This window comes from Nipponia nippon, unplaced genomic scaffold (assembly GCF_047370975.1).
Source record: "Nipponia nippon isolate SJK-2023a ecotype South Korea unplaced genomic scaffold, ASM4737097v1 scaffold_28, whole genome shotgun sequence".
Lineage (NCBI taxonomy): Eukaryota > Metazoa > Chordata > Aves > Pelecaniformes > Threskiornithidae > Nipponia > Nipponia nippon.
In genome coordinates this window covers 280345-298407 of record NW_028262345.1, presented here as the reverse complement: position 1 = coordinate 298407, position 18063 = coordinate 280345, and the positions used below count along the sequence as shown (strand labels likewise).

At 60.3% G+C, this 18063-nt stretch overlaps 2 protein-coding genes across 4 annotated transcripts; one reads left to right on the top strand and one right to left on the bottom strand.

Annotated features, from left to right (window-relative positions):
• Nucleotides 1-1789: 1789 nt before the first annotated feature.
• Nucleotides 1790-7272, top strand: NRGN (neurogranin). The gene is made up of 3 exons (XM_087763626.1): nucleotides 1790-1981; nucleotides 4705-4911; nucleotides 7126-7272. The coding sequence occupies exons 1-2, from the start codon at nucleotides 1967-1969 to the stop codon at nucleotides 4909-4911; spliced, it is 222 nt and encodes a 73-aa protein (XP_087619752.1). The 5' UTR covers nucleotides 1790-1966; the 3' UTR covers nucleotides 7126-7272.
• A 143-nt stretch (nucleotides 7273-7415) lies between these two features.
• On the bottom strand, nucleotides 7416-18030 carry ESAM (endothelial cell adhesion molecule). Of its 3 annotated transcripts, none has more exons than XM_087763621.1 (7): nucleotides 17940-18030; nucleotides 11787-11944; nucleotides 10598-10811; nucleotides 10365-10520; nucleotides 9467-9589; nucleotides 9211-9349; nucleotides 7416-8817 (listed from the first exon to the last, which is right to left on the bottom strand). In XM_087763621.1, the coding sequence occupies exons 1-7, from the start codon at nucleotides 17983-17985 to the stop codon at nucleotides 8472-8474; spliced, it is 1182 nt and encodes a 393-aa protein (XP_087619747.1). In that variant the 5' UTR covers nucleotides 17986-18030; the 3' UTR covers nucleotides 7416-8471. The 3 variants fall into 3 exon arrangements, with proteins under 3 accessions (XP_087619747.1, XP_087619749.1, XP_087619746.1); XM_087763623.1 differs by lacking the exon at nucleotides 17940-18030 and adding an exon at nucleotides 14918-14947; XM_087763620.1 differs by lacking the exon at nucleotides 17940-18030 and adding an exon at nucleotides 12600-13003.
• Between the last annotated feature and the right edge of the window lie 33 nt (nucleotides 18031-18063).

Below are 18063 nucleotides of genomic sequence, written 5' to 3'. Positions count from 1 at the left end.
TCCTCCCAAACCCCCCTGTTTTTCTGCATTTTGGGGGGTTTTACTGGGATGATCCTCCCAGCATTTCGCATCCTACTTTTGGGGCTAGTTTTCCCGGATCCTTGATGCACCCTTTCCGCTCGGCTCCCCCAAAACCACCCCGTCTTCCCTCGCCGGAGCAGGCAGCGATGGATCTGGAGGGTCTAAAAAAAAAAAAGGGGGGGAAAAAGGGATCATTTTCCCGTCTAAAAATCCCAGTGGAGCGGCCGAGGCTTCGCCTGGAAGCGGGGTTTTCTGGAGCAGAGCTATTTTTGCCCCCGCTGCGGTGCTGGTGGGAAGAGGTGGCGGTGGAAAAGCGGCTCCGGCGGGAAGAGCCGGGTGCCGAGGGCTGGCGGGGGAAATGGAGGGATGCTCGAGGAGCACCCATATCCCGCGGTGCGGGGTTTGGGTGCCTGGGTGCCGCTGGGATGGGATGGGGAACGGGGTGCCCCAGGGAGCTGGGGGTGTCGGGGCGGGGAGGGTGCCACCGCTGCACCCAGCTGGAACGGCCTTGGGGACAGGGTTGGGAATGGGAACAGGGATGGGGACAATGGGGACGGGGACAAAGATGATGACGGGGTTGAGGTTTGGGGATGAGTGTGGGGACAGGGACGGAGATGGCGGGATGGAAGTTGGGGATGGGGATGACGATGGGGACAGGGATGATGGCGGGCGTGGGGACAGTGCCAGGGCGGGTGGCAGCAGCGAGGACGGTGGCGGGGACTATGGGGACGATGATGGCAACGGGGCAGGGATGCTAACGGGGACGGTGATGCCGGTGATGGCGAGGAGGAAGGTCAGCGCCGCCAGGAGTGGGACGCGGCCCCGTGAGCAAGCCTGGCCGGGGATCGCCGGCGAGGCCCCGCTGCGCCGGTGGGTGCCGGTGCCCGGCCGGGGGGTCCGCGCCGCATTTCGGGGGCCGGCCGGAGCCGGCATCGGCGTGCCGAGCCCACGGGCGACTTATGCGGTTGCTTAGCAACTCCCAAACCCGGATTAGAGGCGAGCGAGGCGGGCGGTGCGGGGGGCTGCGGGCTGCAGCCCCCCGCGTCACCCTGGGGGTCCCCCCCTCTTTCCTGGGGTCCCCTTGCCTCGTCCCGGCACGGTCCGAGGGCGAAAGCGGGGTCCGCAGGTCGCTGGCAAAACGGCTGGGTTTGGTGGTGTGGCTGGCAACCACCCCGAATTTGGGGGGGTCGGATGCTCCTGCGAGCAGGGAGGGGACCCCCAAACCCCAAAAGCGGACCCCCCCCTCCTCCGCGGTTGGGCACATCAGCCCTGGGCTTCAGCGAGTGCTCGGTGGGACGCGGTGCCCCTCCGTAGCCGCCCTTCCTCGCCCTCCTCACCCTCGCCCTCCTCACCCTCGCCCTCCATCAGGACCAAGCCCGAAGTCGGTCGGGAAGCTTTTGCCCCCTGCGCAAACAAACCCGGGGCGGCGAAACCCAGCGTCGCTGCGGGCCAAGCATCCCCCCCCCAAAAAAAATAACCCATCGCCCCCATTTGCTGCCTCTTCACCCCCCCCAAAAAAAAAAAACCTGCTGGAGATTTCGGCCCAGCCCTGTTAAACCCGCCACGCCGAGGGCGAGACCCCGAAAGCGCGTCCTCCGCGTGTGATTTTTTTTGGTTTTTTTTTTTTTTCTATTACACGAAACTCCGACGCGAGCTGCCGGCTCCTTTAAGCGTTAGGAGGGAGTTGGAGGCTGCGAAATAAAATTGGAGGAGGTTAAAAAAAAGAGAAAAGGGAAAAAAAAAAAAATAAAAAAAGCCCATAAGAAACACCCCCTCCTCTAAAAGCCTGGCAGGGGTGTAGGGCTGATAGGCTCGCCCGGAGGAAAGCGCATTACGTAGGCAAGCGGCTCCGCTCAACTTGCCACCTGCGCCGGGAGAGTCGCCGGGGAAGCGAGACCCTGCCGGAGCCCCTCGCCCATCGCTGGCCACCCACCCGTCCTCCGCCATGGACTGCTGCAACGTAGGTCCCCCCCCTTTCCCCCCCCCCGGCGTCTGGCTTGGCTGCGTTTCATTAATTATTATTATTATTATTATTATTAGCGGCCGTGGAGCGGGGTACGGGGGCGGCGGAGGGGGTTTGGGGGGGCGGGGGGGGGTGTTTGCGGGGGGGGGGTGATGCTGCCCTGGGTGCTGCACCCAAAAGCTCCACCAACTCGGCGGCCCCCCTGCCCGCCCAGCGCCGCTGCAGCCCCCCCAGACCCCCCCCCCCCCCCCAAAATCCCCCGTCCCGTCCCGCATCCCGCATCCCGCTCAGCAAAGTCCCCCCCAGCCCCAAATCCAGCCGCCAGACAGGGATTCCTGTTGTTTTCCCCCTTTCCCCCCCCCCCCAATTACTCTCCAGGCAGGATCGGGGATAAATTGGGGTGAGCACCCCTCCCCGCCCGGCCACCAGCCGGCTCGGGGAGTTGATCCGGCGGAAAACCTCATCCTTTTTCCCCCTTTTCTCCCTTTCCCCCCCCTTTTTTCCCTCCCCCCTTTTTTTTTTTCCCCCTTTTTTCCCATTTTTCCCCTCCTGCTCATCTGGCAGCACGGAGAGAAACCCCCATCTGCCCTCCTGGGCCCCCCCAGAGAGGCAAAACCCACCCTGGAGAGAGGATTTCTCCCCCCTGGATATAGGATTTCTCCCCTGAATATAGGATTTCCCCCCCCCCCCATATGTAGGATTTCTCCCTCTGAATACAGGATTTCTCCCCTGCACGTAGGATTTCTCCCCCTGGGTGTACGTTTTCCCCCGCTGGATATAGGATTTCTCCCCTGGATACAGATTTTCACCCCCTGTATATAGGATTTCTCCCCCTGGATATAGGATTTCTCCTCTGGATATAGGTTTTCACCCCCTGTATATAGGATTTCTCCCCCTGGATATAGGATTTCTCCTCTGGATATAGGTTTTCACCCCCTGGATATAGGATTTCTCCCCCTGGATATAGGATTTCTCCTCTGGATATAGGTTTTCACCCCCTGGATATAGGATTTCTCCCCCTGGATATAGGATTTCTCCTCTGGATATAGGTTTTCACCCCCTGGATATAAGATATGCCCTCTCCGTGTATAGGTTTTCCCCCCTGAATATAGGATTTCTCCCCTCTATATAGGTTTCCCCCACCTGTATATAGGATTTCTCCCCTGAATATAGGATTTCTTGCCTCGATATAGGTTTTCCTCCCCCTGGATATAGGATTTTTCCCCTGGATATAGGTTTCCTCCCCCATATATAGGATTTCTCCCCTGAATATAGGATTTCTCCCCTGACTATAGGCTTTCTCTCCTGGATATAGGATTTCCTCCCCCCAGATATAGGATTTCTCCCCTGGCTATAGGATTTCCAGCCCTGGCTATAACATTTCCACCCTGGACGTATCATTTCCACCTCGGACCCGTCACTTAAGCCGCCGCCGCCGTTGCTCTTTTGCTCCCTTCCCCTTTCGCGACGCTAAAAACAACCCGAGCAACTTTGCGGAGCGGTGGCACGCTCCTCAGGGAAGAGCATCCCCCTTCCCAAAAATCTGCAGCTTCCAAATAAACCCCCCTTCCCAAAAAAAACCAAAAAAAACCTCCTTGAAAGCGTTCCCGGAGCGATGCTAAAGGATGCGCTGACACCGGAGCATCCAACGCCACCTCGCTCCCGTCTCATTTAGGTTTTTCCCGTATTTTGGGGTTTTTTTTCCCACCTAAACCTCGGTGCCGGGGTCCAACCGCTCCGGTGGGATGCGGCAGGAGGGGAGTGGGCTGCAGTGATTTATCCCTGGCTGGGGGAGGGCTTTTCCCCCCCCGCCCACTCCTCCGGCATCTCTCCCTTCCCAAATTTCCCGGTGTTTTCGGCCGAAGCCCTGAGCAGGGATGCGGGAGGATGCAACAGGCTGCGAGGGAAGGGGAAACTGAGGCACGGCCAGCTCGGCTTGCCCCCCGTGCCAAAAATCCCCCTCCCACAACCCACCCTCTGCTCCCATGGATGCTCCGCTCCCTGCATCCCAACCCTCGGAAAAGCAGGATCCGGCCCCAGTGGGGCTGGCTGGGGGCTGGCTTCTTGCAGCTCCGGGGGGGATTTGGGGATGAACAGGGGCCAAAAAGGTAAATTTAAATATTCCCCCGCCGCACCTTTAGTTGCAAATCCCCCGAAACCCCTGCAAGGGACCCTGATTATTAGCAAAGAACCCTGATTTTTAGCAAAGAACCCTAATTTTTAGCAAAGAACCCTGATTTTTAGCAAAAAGAACCCTAATTTATAGCAAAAAGAACCCTAATTTACAGCAAAGGACCCTGATTTTTAGCAAAGAACCCTAATTTTTAGCAAAAAGAACCCTAATTTATAGCAAAGGACCCTGATTTTTAGCAAAGGACCCTAATTTATAGCAAGAAGAACCCTAATTTATAGCAAAAAGAACCCTAATTTACAGCAAAAGACTCTGATTTTTAGCAAAGGACCCTGATATATAGCAAGAAGAACCCTAATTTTTAGCAAAGAACCCCGATTTTTAGCAAAGAGCCCTAATTTATAGCAAAAAGACCCCCCATTTTTAGCAAAAGACCCTAATTTATAGCAAGAAGAACCCCAATTTTTAGCAAAGGCCCCTAATTTTTGGCACGGGGGCTCAATTAGGACCTGATTTAAGGGAGGAAAGTGGCGGGGCGCTGCCCTTTTTGGGGTGCCGCCGGCCGTAACCCCCCCGTTGCCGCCGGCAGGAGGGAGCCTGCACGAAGCTGGACGAGGACATCCTGGACATCCCCTTGGACGATCCCGACGCCAACGCGGCGGCCGCCAAGATCCAGGCGAGTTTCCGCGGCCATATGACCCGCAAGAAGATCAAAGGGGGCGAGATCGATCGGAAAACCAAGGACGCCGAGTGCGCCAACAGCACCCGCGGCGGCGACCTCCGCAACGGCGACTAGGTACGCCCCAACTCTCCCTTCCAAATCAGGTCATTTCGAGGAGGACGCTGCTCCCAGCAGCCCTCCCCGCGCCGATTCGGGATGGAGAAGGGGTTTTTCTTCCCGAGAGGTGAAAGCAGGCAGGCAGGCAGCACGCAGGCAGCCCCTGCCTGCCCTAATTTTGGGAGCGCGCCGTAGTAGTTAGCATGGGAAGGCGAAGCCCTAGATTTGAATTGAATTTCTCCCTTAGCAACACCACCCCGAACGCCTCGCCTCAGCACATGCTATTTTTAAAAGCCTGTGTCACAGTCTCCTGGCAGGAAAAGGTAAATTTAAAAAGCGCCCACGGCGGCGAGGCCGCGTGGCATCGGGGCCCGGGGTGGCGGTTGCGCCGTGTCCCGCGGCGGCGCGGCGAGCGGGGAAGGGCCCCGGCTCCGGGGAGGTTGGTTTGGGGTTAGCGGCGGGGAAGGGTTTGCTGCCAGCTCGGCCGCGTGCGTGCGGCGAGGCCGGTGGGGATGCGACTGGGATGCAACTGGGGATGCGACTGGGATGCGACTGGGGATGCAGCTGGGGTGCAGTGGGGATGTGGCGCAGGTGCAGGGGGATGCGGCGGGGATGCAATGACGATGCAGTGAGGGTGCAGTGGGGATGCAGTGGGGATGCAGTGGGGATGCAATGGGATTACAGCAGGGATGCAGTGAGGGTGCAGTGGGGATGCAGTGGGGATGCAATGGGATGCAGTGGGATTACAGCGGGGATGCAGTGAGGGTGCAGTGGGGAAGCAATGGAGTGGCAGGGGGGATGCGCTAGGTCTGCACTGGGGATTCAGTGGGGATGCAATGGGAATTCAGTGGGGAAGCAATGGGGATGCAATGGGGTTGCAGTGAGGAAGCAATGAGGAAGCGGTGGGGAAGCAACTGGGATGCAGCGAGGAAGCAATGGGGATGCAACTGGGAAGCAGTGGGGAAGCAATGGGGAAGCAACTGGGATGCAGCGAGGAAGCAATGGGGATGCAACTGGGAAGCAGTGGGGAAGCAATGGGGAAGCAGTGGGGATGCAGTGGGAATGCAGTGGGGAAGCAGTGGGGAAGCAACTGGGATGCAGCGAGGAAGCAATGGGGATGCAACTGGGAAGCAGTGGGGAAGCAATGGGGAAGCAGTGGGGATGCAGTGGGAATGCAGTGGGGAAGCAGTGGGGAAGCAACTGGGATGCAGCGAGGAAGCAATGGGGATGCAACTGGGATGCAGCGGGGAAGCAATGGGGATGCAGTGGGGAAGCAGCTGCCAGGGCCACGGGGCTCGTTACCGCTGCCTCGTTAGGCCGGCCCAGCAGCCTTGCACCCAGCCTTGCACCCAGGGTTCACCCTGTACCGCCCCCCCCGGCTCCTCCGCCCCGGGGGGCCCAGGCTGGGTCCCCTCCAGGCTCCCGGGCTGCGGCTGGGTGCGGGCAGGTTGCAGGCAGCAGTGGGCGGCAGGCAGGAGCAGGGTGCAGGAGCAGGGCACAGGCAAGGTGCAGGCAGGGTGTGGGTGGGCTGCAAGTAGGGCACGGGCAGGGTGCGGGCAGGGCTGGGGGGGACAGGGAGGGGGTGCAAGCTGCAGGAGCAGGGCGTGGGCAGGGCGCAAAGAGGGCAGGGTGCAGGCAGGGTGCAGGCAGGGAGGGGACAGGGCGTGGAGAGGGTGCAGGCTGCAGCAGCAGGGTGCAGGAGCAGGGCGCAGGCAGGGTGTGGGCAGGGCGCAGGCAGGGTGCAGGAGCAGGGTGCAAGGAGGGTGCAGGCTGCAGCAGCAGGGCGCAGGCAGGGTGTGGGCAGGGCACGGGCAGGGTGCAGGACCAGGGTGCAAGGAGGGCGCAGGGTGCAGGCCGGTTGCAGGAGCAGGGTGTGGGCAGGGTGCAGGGGCAGGGTGCGGGCAGGGTGCAGGCAGGTTGTGGGCAGGGTGCAGGCAGGGCACAGGTTGCAGCAGCAGGGGGCAGGAGCAGGGCGCAGGAGCAGGGCGTAGGCAGGTTGCAGGCAGGGTGTGGGCAGGGCACAGGCAGGGCGCAGGAGCAGGGTGCAAAGAGGGCGCAGGTTGCAGCAGCAGGGCGCAGGCAGGGCGCAGGAGCGAGGTGCAGGCAGGGCGCAGGCCGGGTGCAGGAGCAGGGCGCAGGCAGGGTGCAGGGAGGGTGCAGGAGCAGGCAGGGCGCAGGCAGGGCGCAGGCAGCGCTCAGGCCCAGGGCTGACCGCTCTCTCCTTGCTTGCAGGGGCCGCCAGGCGCTCGCCGGACCCCCCTCGCCGCCGAGCCCCCGCCGAGGCCGCCGAGGCCCAGGAGCCCCCGCTTCGCCCCGCCGCCCCCCGCATGCGCCCCCCGGGGCCCCCCCGCAGCCGGGCCCTGCCCCTCCCCCGCCCTGCCCCACCCCCACCCCAATAAACGCCCCTGCCAGAGGCCCGGCCTCTCCTTGGCGCCTTTCGACGTCACCCGGCCGAGCGGTGAGGTCACGGCGGTGGGATGGGTGGTCGCGGGGTGGGTGACACCCTCCCCCCCCCCGCCATCAGCGATGTCCTACGCGCACGTGTGACGTCGCTGGCGGGCGGGCGACGGCGGGCGTGACATCACCGCGGGGCGCGCGGCGGCTGGCATGACGTCACGCAAGCGCGCGGGGCGCGACGCCGCTCGTGGGTGGGAGACCGCTCGCGTGACGCTCTGCAGCCGTGGGTTGGGTGGTGTGACGTCACCGCTGGACACGTGACGGCTGGCGTGACATCAGACAGGCGTGCGGGATGTCACTGCTAGACGTGTGACGTCATACTGGCGCGTGTCACGTCACTGCTGGCTGTGCGACGGCGGCTGTGACACCACACAGGCACGCCCGACATTGCTGACGGACACGTGACGTCATACAGGCACGCGTCGGAGGCTGTGTCGCCACACGCTCGTCGCGACATCATACTCAGGAGGTGGCAGGGTGTGACATCACGGTGACGGACAAGCGCCGGCGGTCTTGGGGTGTGACAACACACACGAGGCCACGCCGCCACCCCGAGGAGCCTGGCGGGCGCGGCGTGCCATCACGCAGCCGCTGTGACATCACGCAGCCGCTGTGACATCACGCCGGCGCTGTGCCGCCATCACGCCGGGGCTGTGCCGTCGCCGGGAGGGGAAGCGGGGGACCCACAACTCCCCAAATCCCCACAAACTCACCCAAAACCGCGGCGCCGGACAACGCGGCCAGCTTTTAATCCGAAAAAAAAACCCTAAAAAAAAAAGCGCGTCCCCCCCCAGCCCCCGGTCGCTCCCCCCAGCTTTTAACGCTCTTTTATGAACCCCCCCCCCCCCTTTCACCTCATATATATATAAAAAAAAAAAAGAGGACCCCACCCCCCCGGCGGGGCCGTTTGGGGGTGTTATATTTACAGGGAGGCTCGGCCCCCCCAAACCCGGGGAGCCCCCGCACCCATTAAACACCCCCACGACGAGTCCGGCTGCTCGAGGCGTCTTTTAAAAAAACCAACAACCAAAAAAAAAACCCAAAAAGGGAAAAAAAAGCACCCCAAAAAATGGTGGGGGGGGGGGTGCTGGATGCAGGCCCCCCCTGTTTTTTCGGGGGGCTCAGACCAAGGAGCCGGCTCGGCTCTGCGCCGGCACCATGACGGGGACGGCGCCCGCCCGGGCCAAACTGGAGGGGGGCAACGAGGCCGGGGGGGCGGCCGGGTCCTGGCGGCGCAGGGGGGCCCCGTTAGCGGCGGGGGGGGAGAGGTTTGGGGTGCGTCCCCCTCCCCGCGGCGGCGGGGCCCGGTAGCTGCCGGTGAGGATGGAGGCGGTGTCGGAGGGGGGTCTGGTCCCGTAGGATTTCTCCCGGGCGCCGGCGATGGAGGATAAGGTGCTGGTTTTGGAGATGGTGTCCGAAGCGGGGCTCCTCGCCCACGAAGGGGTTTTGGGGGCCACGGCGTCTTCCCTGCCGAGAGGGGACGGTGTCGGAGAGATCGGCACCGGGAAAGCCCGCCGTTCCCCTCCCCGGCATCCCCCCCCCACCCTGAGGTTGCGCAGAGCTCCTGGACCCCAAAAGAGGGGGGCAAGAGGGAAAGGGGGGGAAAAAGAGGTGGAAAAAAATGCCCCCCCCCCGTTAACTCTGAAACCTAATGATGGCTGGCAAGGGACGGACCTCTTCTCCCACCCTGTTAACTCTGAAACCTAGCGATGACTGGGCAGGGGTGGAAAGCCCCTCCTCCCTGTTAACTATGAAACCGAATGATGACTCCCCACAGAGGGAAACCTCCTTCCCCCTCCTGTTAACTCTGAAACCTAGCGATGACCGGTTTGAACCTCCTCCACGGGAGGGGCGCCTCACTTGATCTCATTGGCTGCCTCCTCCTGGCCGTCACGTTTCTTCCTCCGGTAGCCGACGACCCGCCGGGCGAAGACGACGATGGTGGCGAGGGCACCCAGGGAGCCCAGCACGGCGCCGGCGATGACGGCCGTGCTGCTAGCTGCGGGAAAGAGACAGAGAGGCGGCGGCGGCGGGAGGGGTTCGCCTCCCTCCTTATTCCCACGGGGACCTCGCGGGGACCATGTCCCCCCCCCCGGCCCTGCGGACACGTACTCACTTGAGTGCACCTCCAGGACGATGCTGCACTCGGCCGAACCCACTCGGTTTCTGGCCACGCAGACGTAGAGACCCGACATGGCCAGGGAGAGGTTGGTCAGCTTGAGGGTGCCCCTGTCCTGGTCTGCGGGCGAGAGATTCAGGGGGTGCCCCGTGTCCCCACCTCCCTGCGTCCCCACCGCCCCGTGTCCCCACCTCCCTGCGTCCCCACCTCCCCGCATCCCTGCGTCCCCACCGCCCCGCGTCCTCACCGCCCCGCGTCCCCACCTCCCCGCATCCCTGCGTCCCCACCTCCCCGCGTCCCCACCGCCCCGCGTCCCTGCGTCCCCACCGCCCCGCGTCCCCACCGCCCCGCGTCCTCACCTCCCCATGTCCCCACCGCCCTGCGTCCCCATGTCCCCACCGCCCCGCGTCCCCACCGCCCCACGTCCTCACCTCCCCACGTCCCCACCGCCCCGCGTCCTCACCGCCCCGCGTCCCCACCTCCCCGCGTCCCCACCGCCCCGCATCCCCACCGCCCCGCGTCCTCACCTCCCCATGTCCCCACCGCCCTGCGTCCCCATGTCCCCACCGCCCCGCGTCCCCACCGCCCCACGTCCTCACCTCCCCACGTCCCCACCACCCTGCATCCCCACCGCCCCGCATCCCCACCGCCCCGCGTCCTCACCTCCCCACGTCCCCACCGCCCCGCGTCCTCACCTCCCTGCATCCCCACCGCCCCGCGTCCCCACCGCCCCGCGTCCCCACCTCCATGTGCAGGGAGCGGGCAGAGTTAAGGGGACATTCCCCTGCCTGCTCACACAGCGAGGCCAGGAATGGGCAGAGTTAAGGGGACGAAGCCGAAAGCATCCCCCAGCCGAAGCTTCCCGGGATTTTTCCAGCTCCCGGTGCCACCTTACCCTGGGCGGGGGGGAAGAAGACCTGCAGGCTGGGGGCCGCCCGCTCCCACTGGTAGATGGGCGAGGGTTTCCCCTTCTCGGAGGCGCAGCTCAACGTCACGTTGGCTCCCACGGTGGGGTTGCCGTGCAGCTGGCAGGTGGGGGTGGCCGGCAGCACTGCGGGCACCGACGTTAATCCCGAGGGACGTCACGGCGGGGGTTGAAGGGAGCCGGGGTGACCGGCGGAGCCTTACCCAGGACGGTGAGGTTGATGACGCCGACGTTCTTGCCCATGCTGGTGACGTCGTCCACCACGTTAACGGTGCACATGTACTGGCCCGAGTCGTGCTCCCGCGTGGCGTTGATGAAGACTGAGATGTTGTGGGTGAGGACGGGGTACAGGAACCCCACGCGGGACTTCAGCTCCGTCTCCTCCACCTTCACCGCCCCATCCAGGTAGGTCAGGATCTGCACGGGGGACAACACCCGCTCGGTGGCCTCCAGATGGTGTTGCAGAGAAGAAACCCCCCCAAATTCCAAATTTTGGGGAGCAGCAGTTGCTGCATGAGCCCCCTCCATCCTCAACTGAGCTTCCACAGCACGGGAACGCGAGCATCTCCCCACCGTGGGCACCACGAGCAACTGCCCCATCACGAGCATCTCCCCATGGTGGGCACCATGAGCTTCACCCCATCACAGGCACTGCCTCATCATGGGCACCAGGAGCTTCACCCTATCATGGGCACCTCCCCATCATGGGCACCACAAGCACCTCTCCATCGCAGGCACGACGGGCATGTCCCCCGTCATGGGTATCTACCCATCATAGGTACCCATGTGGTGCCCATGGTGGACATCTCCCTGTCATGGGCACCACAAGCATCTCCCCATTGTGGGCATCTCCCCGTTGTGGGCACCATGAGCATCCCTCCATCGTGGTCATCTCCTCATGGTGGGCACCACCCCATGGTGGTACCATGAGCTTCACCCCATCATGGGCACCACCCCGTGGTGAGCACCATGAGCTTGACCCCATCATGGGCATTGCCTCATCATGGGCACCTCCCCATCATGGGCATCATGAGCTTCACCTCATCATGGTCACCTCCCCACGGTGGGCACCATGAGCTTCACCCCATCATGGGCACCACCTCATCATGGACACCATGAGCTTCACCCATCATGGCTGCCTCACCATGGTGGGCACCACCCCATGGTGAGCACCATGGCCTTCACCCCATCATGGGCACCTCCCCATGGTGGGCACCATGAGCTTCACCCCATCTTGGGCACCATCTCATCATGGGCACCGTGACCTTCACCCCATCATGGGCACCTCCCCATGGTGGACACCACGAGCCTCACCCCATCATGGGCACCTCCCCATGGTGGGCACCATGAGCTTCACCCCATCATGGCCACCTCCCCGCTTGCCCCCCTCACCTGGAAGGGGTCGGCATCTTCCTTATCCAGCAGCCAGGTGACGTAGGGCTTCTTCTGGGAGCGGCTGGTGTACCAGGCCGGCAGCACCGCTTGCTGTCCCTCCACGGAGAAGACCGAGCTCGTCCCCACGTGCACCTCCAGCACGGCCGAGGAGACACCTGCCCGCGGCCGGAGAGGGAAGAAAACGGGACGTGACTCAACCCCAGGTGCCGTTTTTCCATTAAAACCCACCGATTGTTGGAAAACCTCCCCGTTCCCAAGGGAAAACCCAACAATCCTGTGTTATTGCTGGGAGGTTGGGCCAGGAGGACGTTTCTCCTCCTTCCCCGCCGTGGGAAGGGCTTTCCGGCTGCTCCGGAGGATGCAGGACAATGCCGTTCCCTCCCATCCCCCCCCCTCAAGATGGGAAAACCTCCGGCTGGAAATCCGTCCCCATCCCGGGGGACCGCCGCCTTTCCCCAGGGGGCTCCAGCAGCCGGACACCCCCCTTTCGCTCAGTATTGGGGTGCCCTGACCCCCCCATGATGCTGCACTGGATCCTCCATCCCATGGGATTTATTTTTTGGGAAGGGGGGCACCCCTATGGACCCCGCCTGCCCTCCTCATCATCCCAGCATCCCCCCCTTCTTGCTGCTGGCGCTAAACTGGGATTATTCCCGGGTGGCCTCCTCTGACCCCTCCATCCCATCCCATCCCATCCCATCCCATCCCATCCCATCCCATCCCATCCCATCCCATCCCATCCCATCCCCACGCCCCCTGCATCCCAGTAGCTCCCAAAACCCCACTGGGAGGAGGCAACGGGATACGTGCCGGTACTGGAGAAGGATGCTCGGCTCCGGGGGAAGATTATTCCCCGGCTTTGCCCGTAAAGCTCAGCCAGAAAATTAATCGGCTCAGGCGAGGTCGGGTTTGTGCCGGGTTTTTTTTTTTTTTTATCCCGGGGGAACGCTGCATCCCGGCGGCTCCATCCCTGCATCCCACCCATCGATCCGTGTCCCCGCCTGGCCCCGGTCCTGCCAGCGGCCCCAGGGATGCTCTGGATCGGGATGCGGGAGGGAAAGGATGACGCTACCCCTGCTGCCGCCTGGGATTTGGGGAAAGATCCCTGGTTTCCAAGGATTTCGGGAGCCTCCGATGGCCTCGGCCTCTTCCCTATGCTTTTAATTCGAGTTTTCCAGGGTGGGAAGAGGAAAACACGGCGCTGGGGGGTATTTTTAGCCTCCTCCCCGCATCCGTTCATCCCCCCTCCCGGCAAGGCATCGGCGCGGTTTCCGGACGGAGCCTTCCAGCTCCGGCCAGGAAACTCTGCTCCGGCTGATAAAGTCTTCCCAGGAATTTAAAAAAAAAAATAAAAAAATATATATATATTAAAAAAAAATAATCAAATTTCCCTTCTCTGGTGAAAAACTGGGAGAAATTAGGCCCGGTCTGGTGAGGATGCTTAAAAATAGCTCGTCCGGGCTAAGAACATAAACCCTTAAGTCCTGGAGAGGAGGGAAAAAAAATGCCGCTGGGGGCTGGGGACGGCAGCGGGAGCAAAATAATTCCTATTATTATTATTATTATTATTATTAATGCTAATGAGCGATGGTAGAGAATAAAATAGGTGGCTTGGAAAAAGAAGGGTGATTGTACGGGAATTGTATGTTATTGTAAAGAGAATTGGATTGGATGTAGGAAAATATACGATATCTAACGATTAGATTGCAATTTCTGTAATAAAACCGATAATAAATAAAATACGTTCTATAATAATGATATATAGACATATTTTTTTTATGAGCGCGCGATAATAGTGGGGATTTGATAGTGATAATAGCGATCACAATAATTATGATAATAGTAACGATAATAATGCGATAGCAATGATAGTGATAATAATAATGATGCTAAGGATCATTATTAGAATAATATTATTAGAATAATAATATAATAATAATATAATTCATTAATGATGCAGATGGCATCACAGCTCCTAAACCTCCCCAACAGCCGGGAAAATCCAGGTTTTTTTCAGCCCGGCTCTTCCGTCGTTATAAATATAATTGGATTAAATGTAGATAAAATAGAAGAAAATAATACGATAGCTAATAATTATATTGCAACTTTTAGCATAAAACAGTTAAAATGTGATATACGTGATATAATAATTACGAATAGAATGGTATTTTTGTGAGAATAATTATAATAGTTGTAATAATAATGATAATAGTGACGGTGGTAATAATAATGATAATAATAATGATAATAATAATAATAATGATAATGATAATAATAATAATAATGTTCATTAATGATGCAGATGGCATCATTCAATGATGCGACAGCTCCTAAACCTCCATGCACCCCCAATAGCCGGGAAAATCCAGGTTTTTCAGCCCATCAGCGTCATTTTTGGGGGTAAAAAAAGGGCGATGGGTCAAAGGGCGCTGCGGATCCCCGGGAAATCCGGGCTCCGGAGGGGGAAAAGATGCTCCGGCACCGGCTGGGGTTTTCCCCTCGCACCCCCGGGCATGAAAACAGCCCCGCGCGTCTCAACCGCGGCAAAACCACCAGCGCCCGCCGCAAGCCGGGCTCCCTGTGCTCTCACCGGGGCGTGTTAACTCTGAAACCTAATGATGACTACGTTAGTAGCGCTCGGGGGCTGCAGCTTTGCTCAGTCAGCCGTAAACCGTGGCGACAGGCGAGCGCGGCTCCACCACCTCCCACCCAGCGCGGTGGGGATGGATCCGGATCTGGAAGATGCTCGCTTCCTAAAAATCCCCTTTTTCTTGCAGAATTCCTCCCCAAATTCCTCAAAATTTGACCCTAAAAAGGGAGAGCCGGTGCTCGAGCGACGGGCACGGGACCGAACCCTTTGGCATCAGCCCCGGCTTTAGCCACCTCGCCGCTTCAAATCCTCTAATGCTTTAACCAGATCGAAAAAATTAAGCCGCTCCCGGCGCTCGTACGCATATCGGCGGGGGGGGGGGACGGGGACCTCGGGGCCTCCCGGCTCCTCTTTGGGCTGAAAAACCTTGATTTTTATCCAGCCGCCCCGAGCTAAGCACCTGCCCGGGTGTTTTCCCTCTGCTCCAGCCCATCTGCTGGGATTTTTTCCCTACGGAAGAAAAGACCTTTCCATTTACCTTTAAAAATACCTTTCATTTTTTTTCCCCCTATGGAAAAAAAAAAAAAATCTTTACATTTATCTTTAAAAACACATTTTTTCCCTATGGAAAAAAAATAAAATCTTTAAATTTGTCTTTAAAAATACGTTTTTTCCCTATGGAAAAAACGACCTTTAAAGTTACCTTCCGATTTTTTTCCCCCCGATGGGAAAAAAAAAACACCTTTAAATCCCCGCGCAACCACGATATCAAACCCCGCGCCTATATTAAACGCCCCATCCTTATCTAAAATCGCCTCCTTTCGCCCCCAAAAAAAAAAGCTCCTTCCCGGCTCAAGGCTCAGCCTGAACCCCTCAAAAAAAGGCATTTCCCCCCCAAAAAAGGCATTTCCCCCCCAAAAAAAGGCATTTCCCCCCCAAAAAAAGGCATTTCCCCCCCCAAAAAAAGGCATTTCCCCCCAAAAAAGGCATTTCCCCCCCAAAAAAAGGCATTTCCCCCCAAAAAAGGCATTTCCCCCCAAAAAAAAGGCATTTCCCCCCAAAAAAGGCATTTCCCCCCCAAAAAAAAGGCATTTCCCCCCCCCCAAACCCCCCCACCCGACCCTATAAGCTATTAACCGTACGGGGAATTAAAGGCTGGAGGCGGCTGGGGTTTGATGACCCCGCTCGATAGGATTAAGGCGCTGGAGTCATGTGAAACCCAGACCCAAATTAAATCCCAAGAGCCCAAGCTTGGGATTTCAACTACACAGCGGGAATCCGGCCGGAAAAAACGACCCCTAAAAACCTTGGAAAAAGGTCAAGGAGCGTCTCGGCGATGTGACGCAGCCACCCGGCTTTTTTTTTTTAAATTTTTGGGGGATTTTTTTTTTTTTTCCCTTTTCTTCCCTTAACTCTATTTATAAATGGGCAGATAGGAGATGCCGGGCTGCGGAGCGGCGTCCGTTGGGAAAATCCCCGGCGGCTTTTCTCACGACCCCGGAGGAGGGGGGGGGGGGGGGGGCAGAAAGGGCCGTATCCTCCGGAGAGACCAAATTTGGGAAAAAAAAAAAATTAAATAAAATAATAATAATACGTGACTTTGCTATAGATAGAAACGCGCTTTAACCCCTGATGTAGGAGGCGGCGGCGATGGGATGGGATTGGGGATGGGGATGGGAATGGGGATGGGATTGGGGATGGGATTGGATTGGGGATGGGATTGGATTGGGGATGGGGATGGGAATGGGGATGGGATTGGGGATGGGATGGGATTGGGGATGGGGATGGGGATGGGATGGGATTGGGGATGGGGATGGGAATGGGGATGGGAATGGGATTGGATTGGGGATGGGGATGGGAATGGGGATGGGATTGGGGATGGGATGGGATTGGGGATGGGGATGGGAATGGGGATGGCGAGCATCACCCCTCGTTTTGCTTTTCCCCATCCTGATCCCGTACGGATCCCATAGGGTGGGGACGGGATGTTTGAAATCAAGCTTAAAAGAAAAACAACCCCATTTTGGGCTCAAAAGCGGGTTTTTGCTGCGTTTTTGTGCTCTCGCTCCCTACAGCATCACGTCCCGGGACTCGGGCCTGACTTTTTTGGGGGGATCCATCACCACCCCGCGCCAATTTACGCCGTCGGGATGCGGCAAAGGAGCGATCCCGGTGGGACTGAAGGGCGAAGGCACCCCCGTTGCCTCATCCCAACACCCTTACGTTCATTTTTCTGGCGGATAAAACCCTTCAAGGAGCAAAAAGCAGCGGCTCCGGGAGCGGGGACCCCCACCCAGCGTCCCGCCGGGGAGGAAACGCCGCTGCCATTGTTTTTGGGGCCGTTTCCTTTCCCCAAAGGCCTCTCCTTCACCGGGAACGCCAAGGGATGTTTCCCTTTGGAGCAACTGTGGCTCCAAATAAAAAAAAAAAAAAAAAAAAAAAAAAAGACTCAAATCAGGTTGGAAATTAGAAATCGGGGGGGGGAAGGAGGGGAAAACCCCGTTGACAGAGAGGGGTTGAGACCCCCAAACCGGCTGGGGTGGCCTTGAAGTAAAGAAGGGAGGCGGCAGGGTTTTAGCACGGGGAAAAGGAAAAAGAAAAACTGATTTTTTTTTTCCGCCCGCCGCCATGCAGGGAGGCGAACGATCGGCTCTGCCACCCTGGGGGCCCCGAGGTCCCCCCTGGGGTGGCTCTGGGTTTGGGGGGCTGGAAGGGGCTCCAAGGAGCGAAGTGGCTTTTCCCGGGAGACCCAAACGGGGGCACCCCAAAGAGGGGATGGGGTGGATTGCCCCCCCCCCCCCAGCACCCATTGGGGATTGGGGGCACGGAGAGGGGCCCGTGGGTGCTGTCACCCCCCCGGTACCCCCAAGTCCTGTCCGGTGGCCCCCTAAAAGCTCCCCAGGGGCCTGCCCGGTGGTCCCCGGCTCCCGTGCATCTTGCTGGGTGCCCCCCGGGCTGCTCTGGGTCCTGCCCGGTGCCCCCCCGGTATCCCAGGGTCCTTTCCCAGTGCCCCCCCAGCTCCTCCGTGCCCTGTCCGGTGCATCCCTGTTCTCCTGCATCTTACCAGGTGCCCCCCCGGTACCCCCGGGTCCTCACCAGCTCCCCCAGGTCCTTCCCGGTGGCTCCCCAGCTCCCCCTGGTCCTTCCCAGTGCCCCCCCGGTACCCCCGGGTCCTCTCCCGGTGCCTCACCAGCTCCCCCGGGTCCTGCCCGGTGCCTCCCCGGTACCCCCGGCTCCTTTCCCGGTGCCCCCCCGGTACCCCCGGGTCCTGCCCAGCTCCCCCGGCTCCTTTCCCGGTGCCTCCCCGGTACCCCGGGGTCCTGCCCAGGTCCTTTCCCGGTGCCCCCCCGGTACCCCCGGGTCCTTTCCCGCTGCCTCCCCAGCTCCCCCGGGTCCTGCCCGGTGCCTCCCCGGTACCCCCGGGTCCTGCCCAGGTCCTTTCCCGGTGCCCCCCCCCGCCTCCCGCGCATCCTCCCCGCCTCCCACCCGCTGCCCTCCGCCACCCCGGGGTCCCTCCCGCCGCCCCCCCCGGCCCGGCCCCGCCGCCCCCCGGGCCTCACCCAGCAGCGCCGCCAGCGCCAGCGCGGCCCGCGGCAGCGCGCCCATCCCCGGAGCCGCCGCCGCAGCAGGTGCCGGGGAACCGGGGACCGGGGGGGGGGGCCCCGCCCCGCAGGTGGGGGCGTG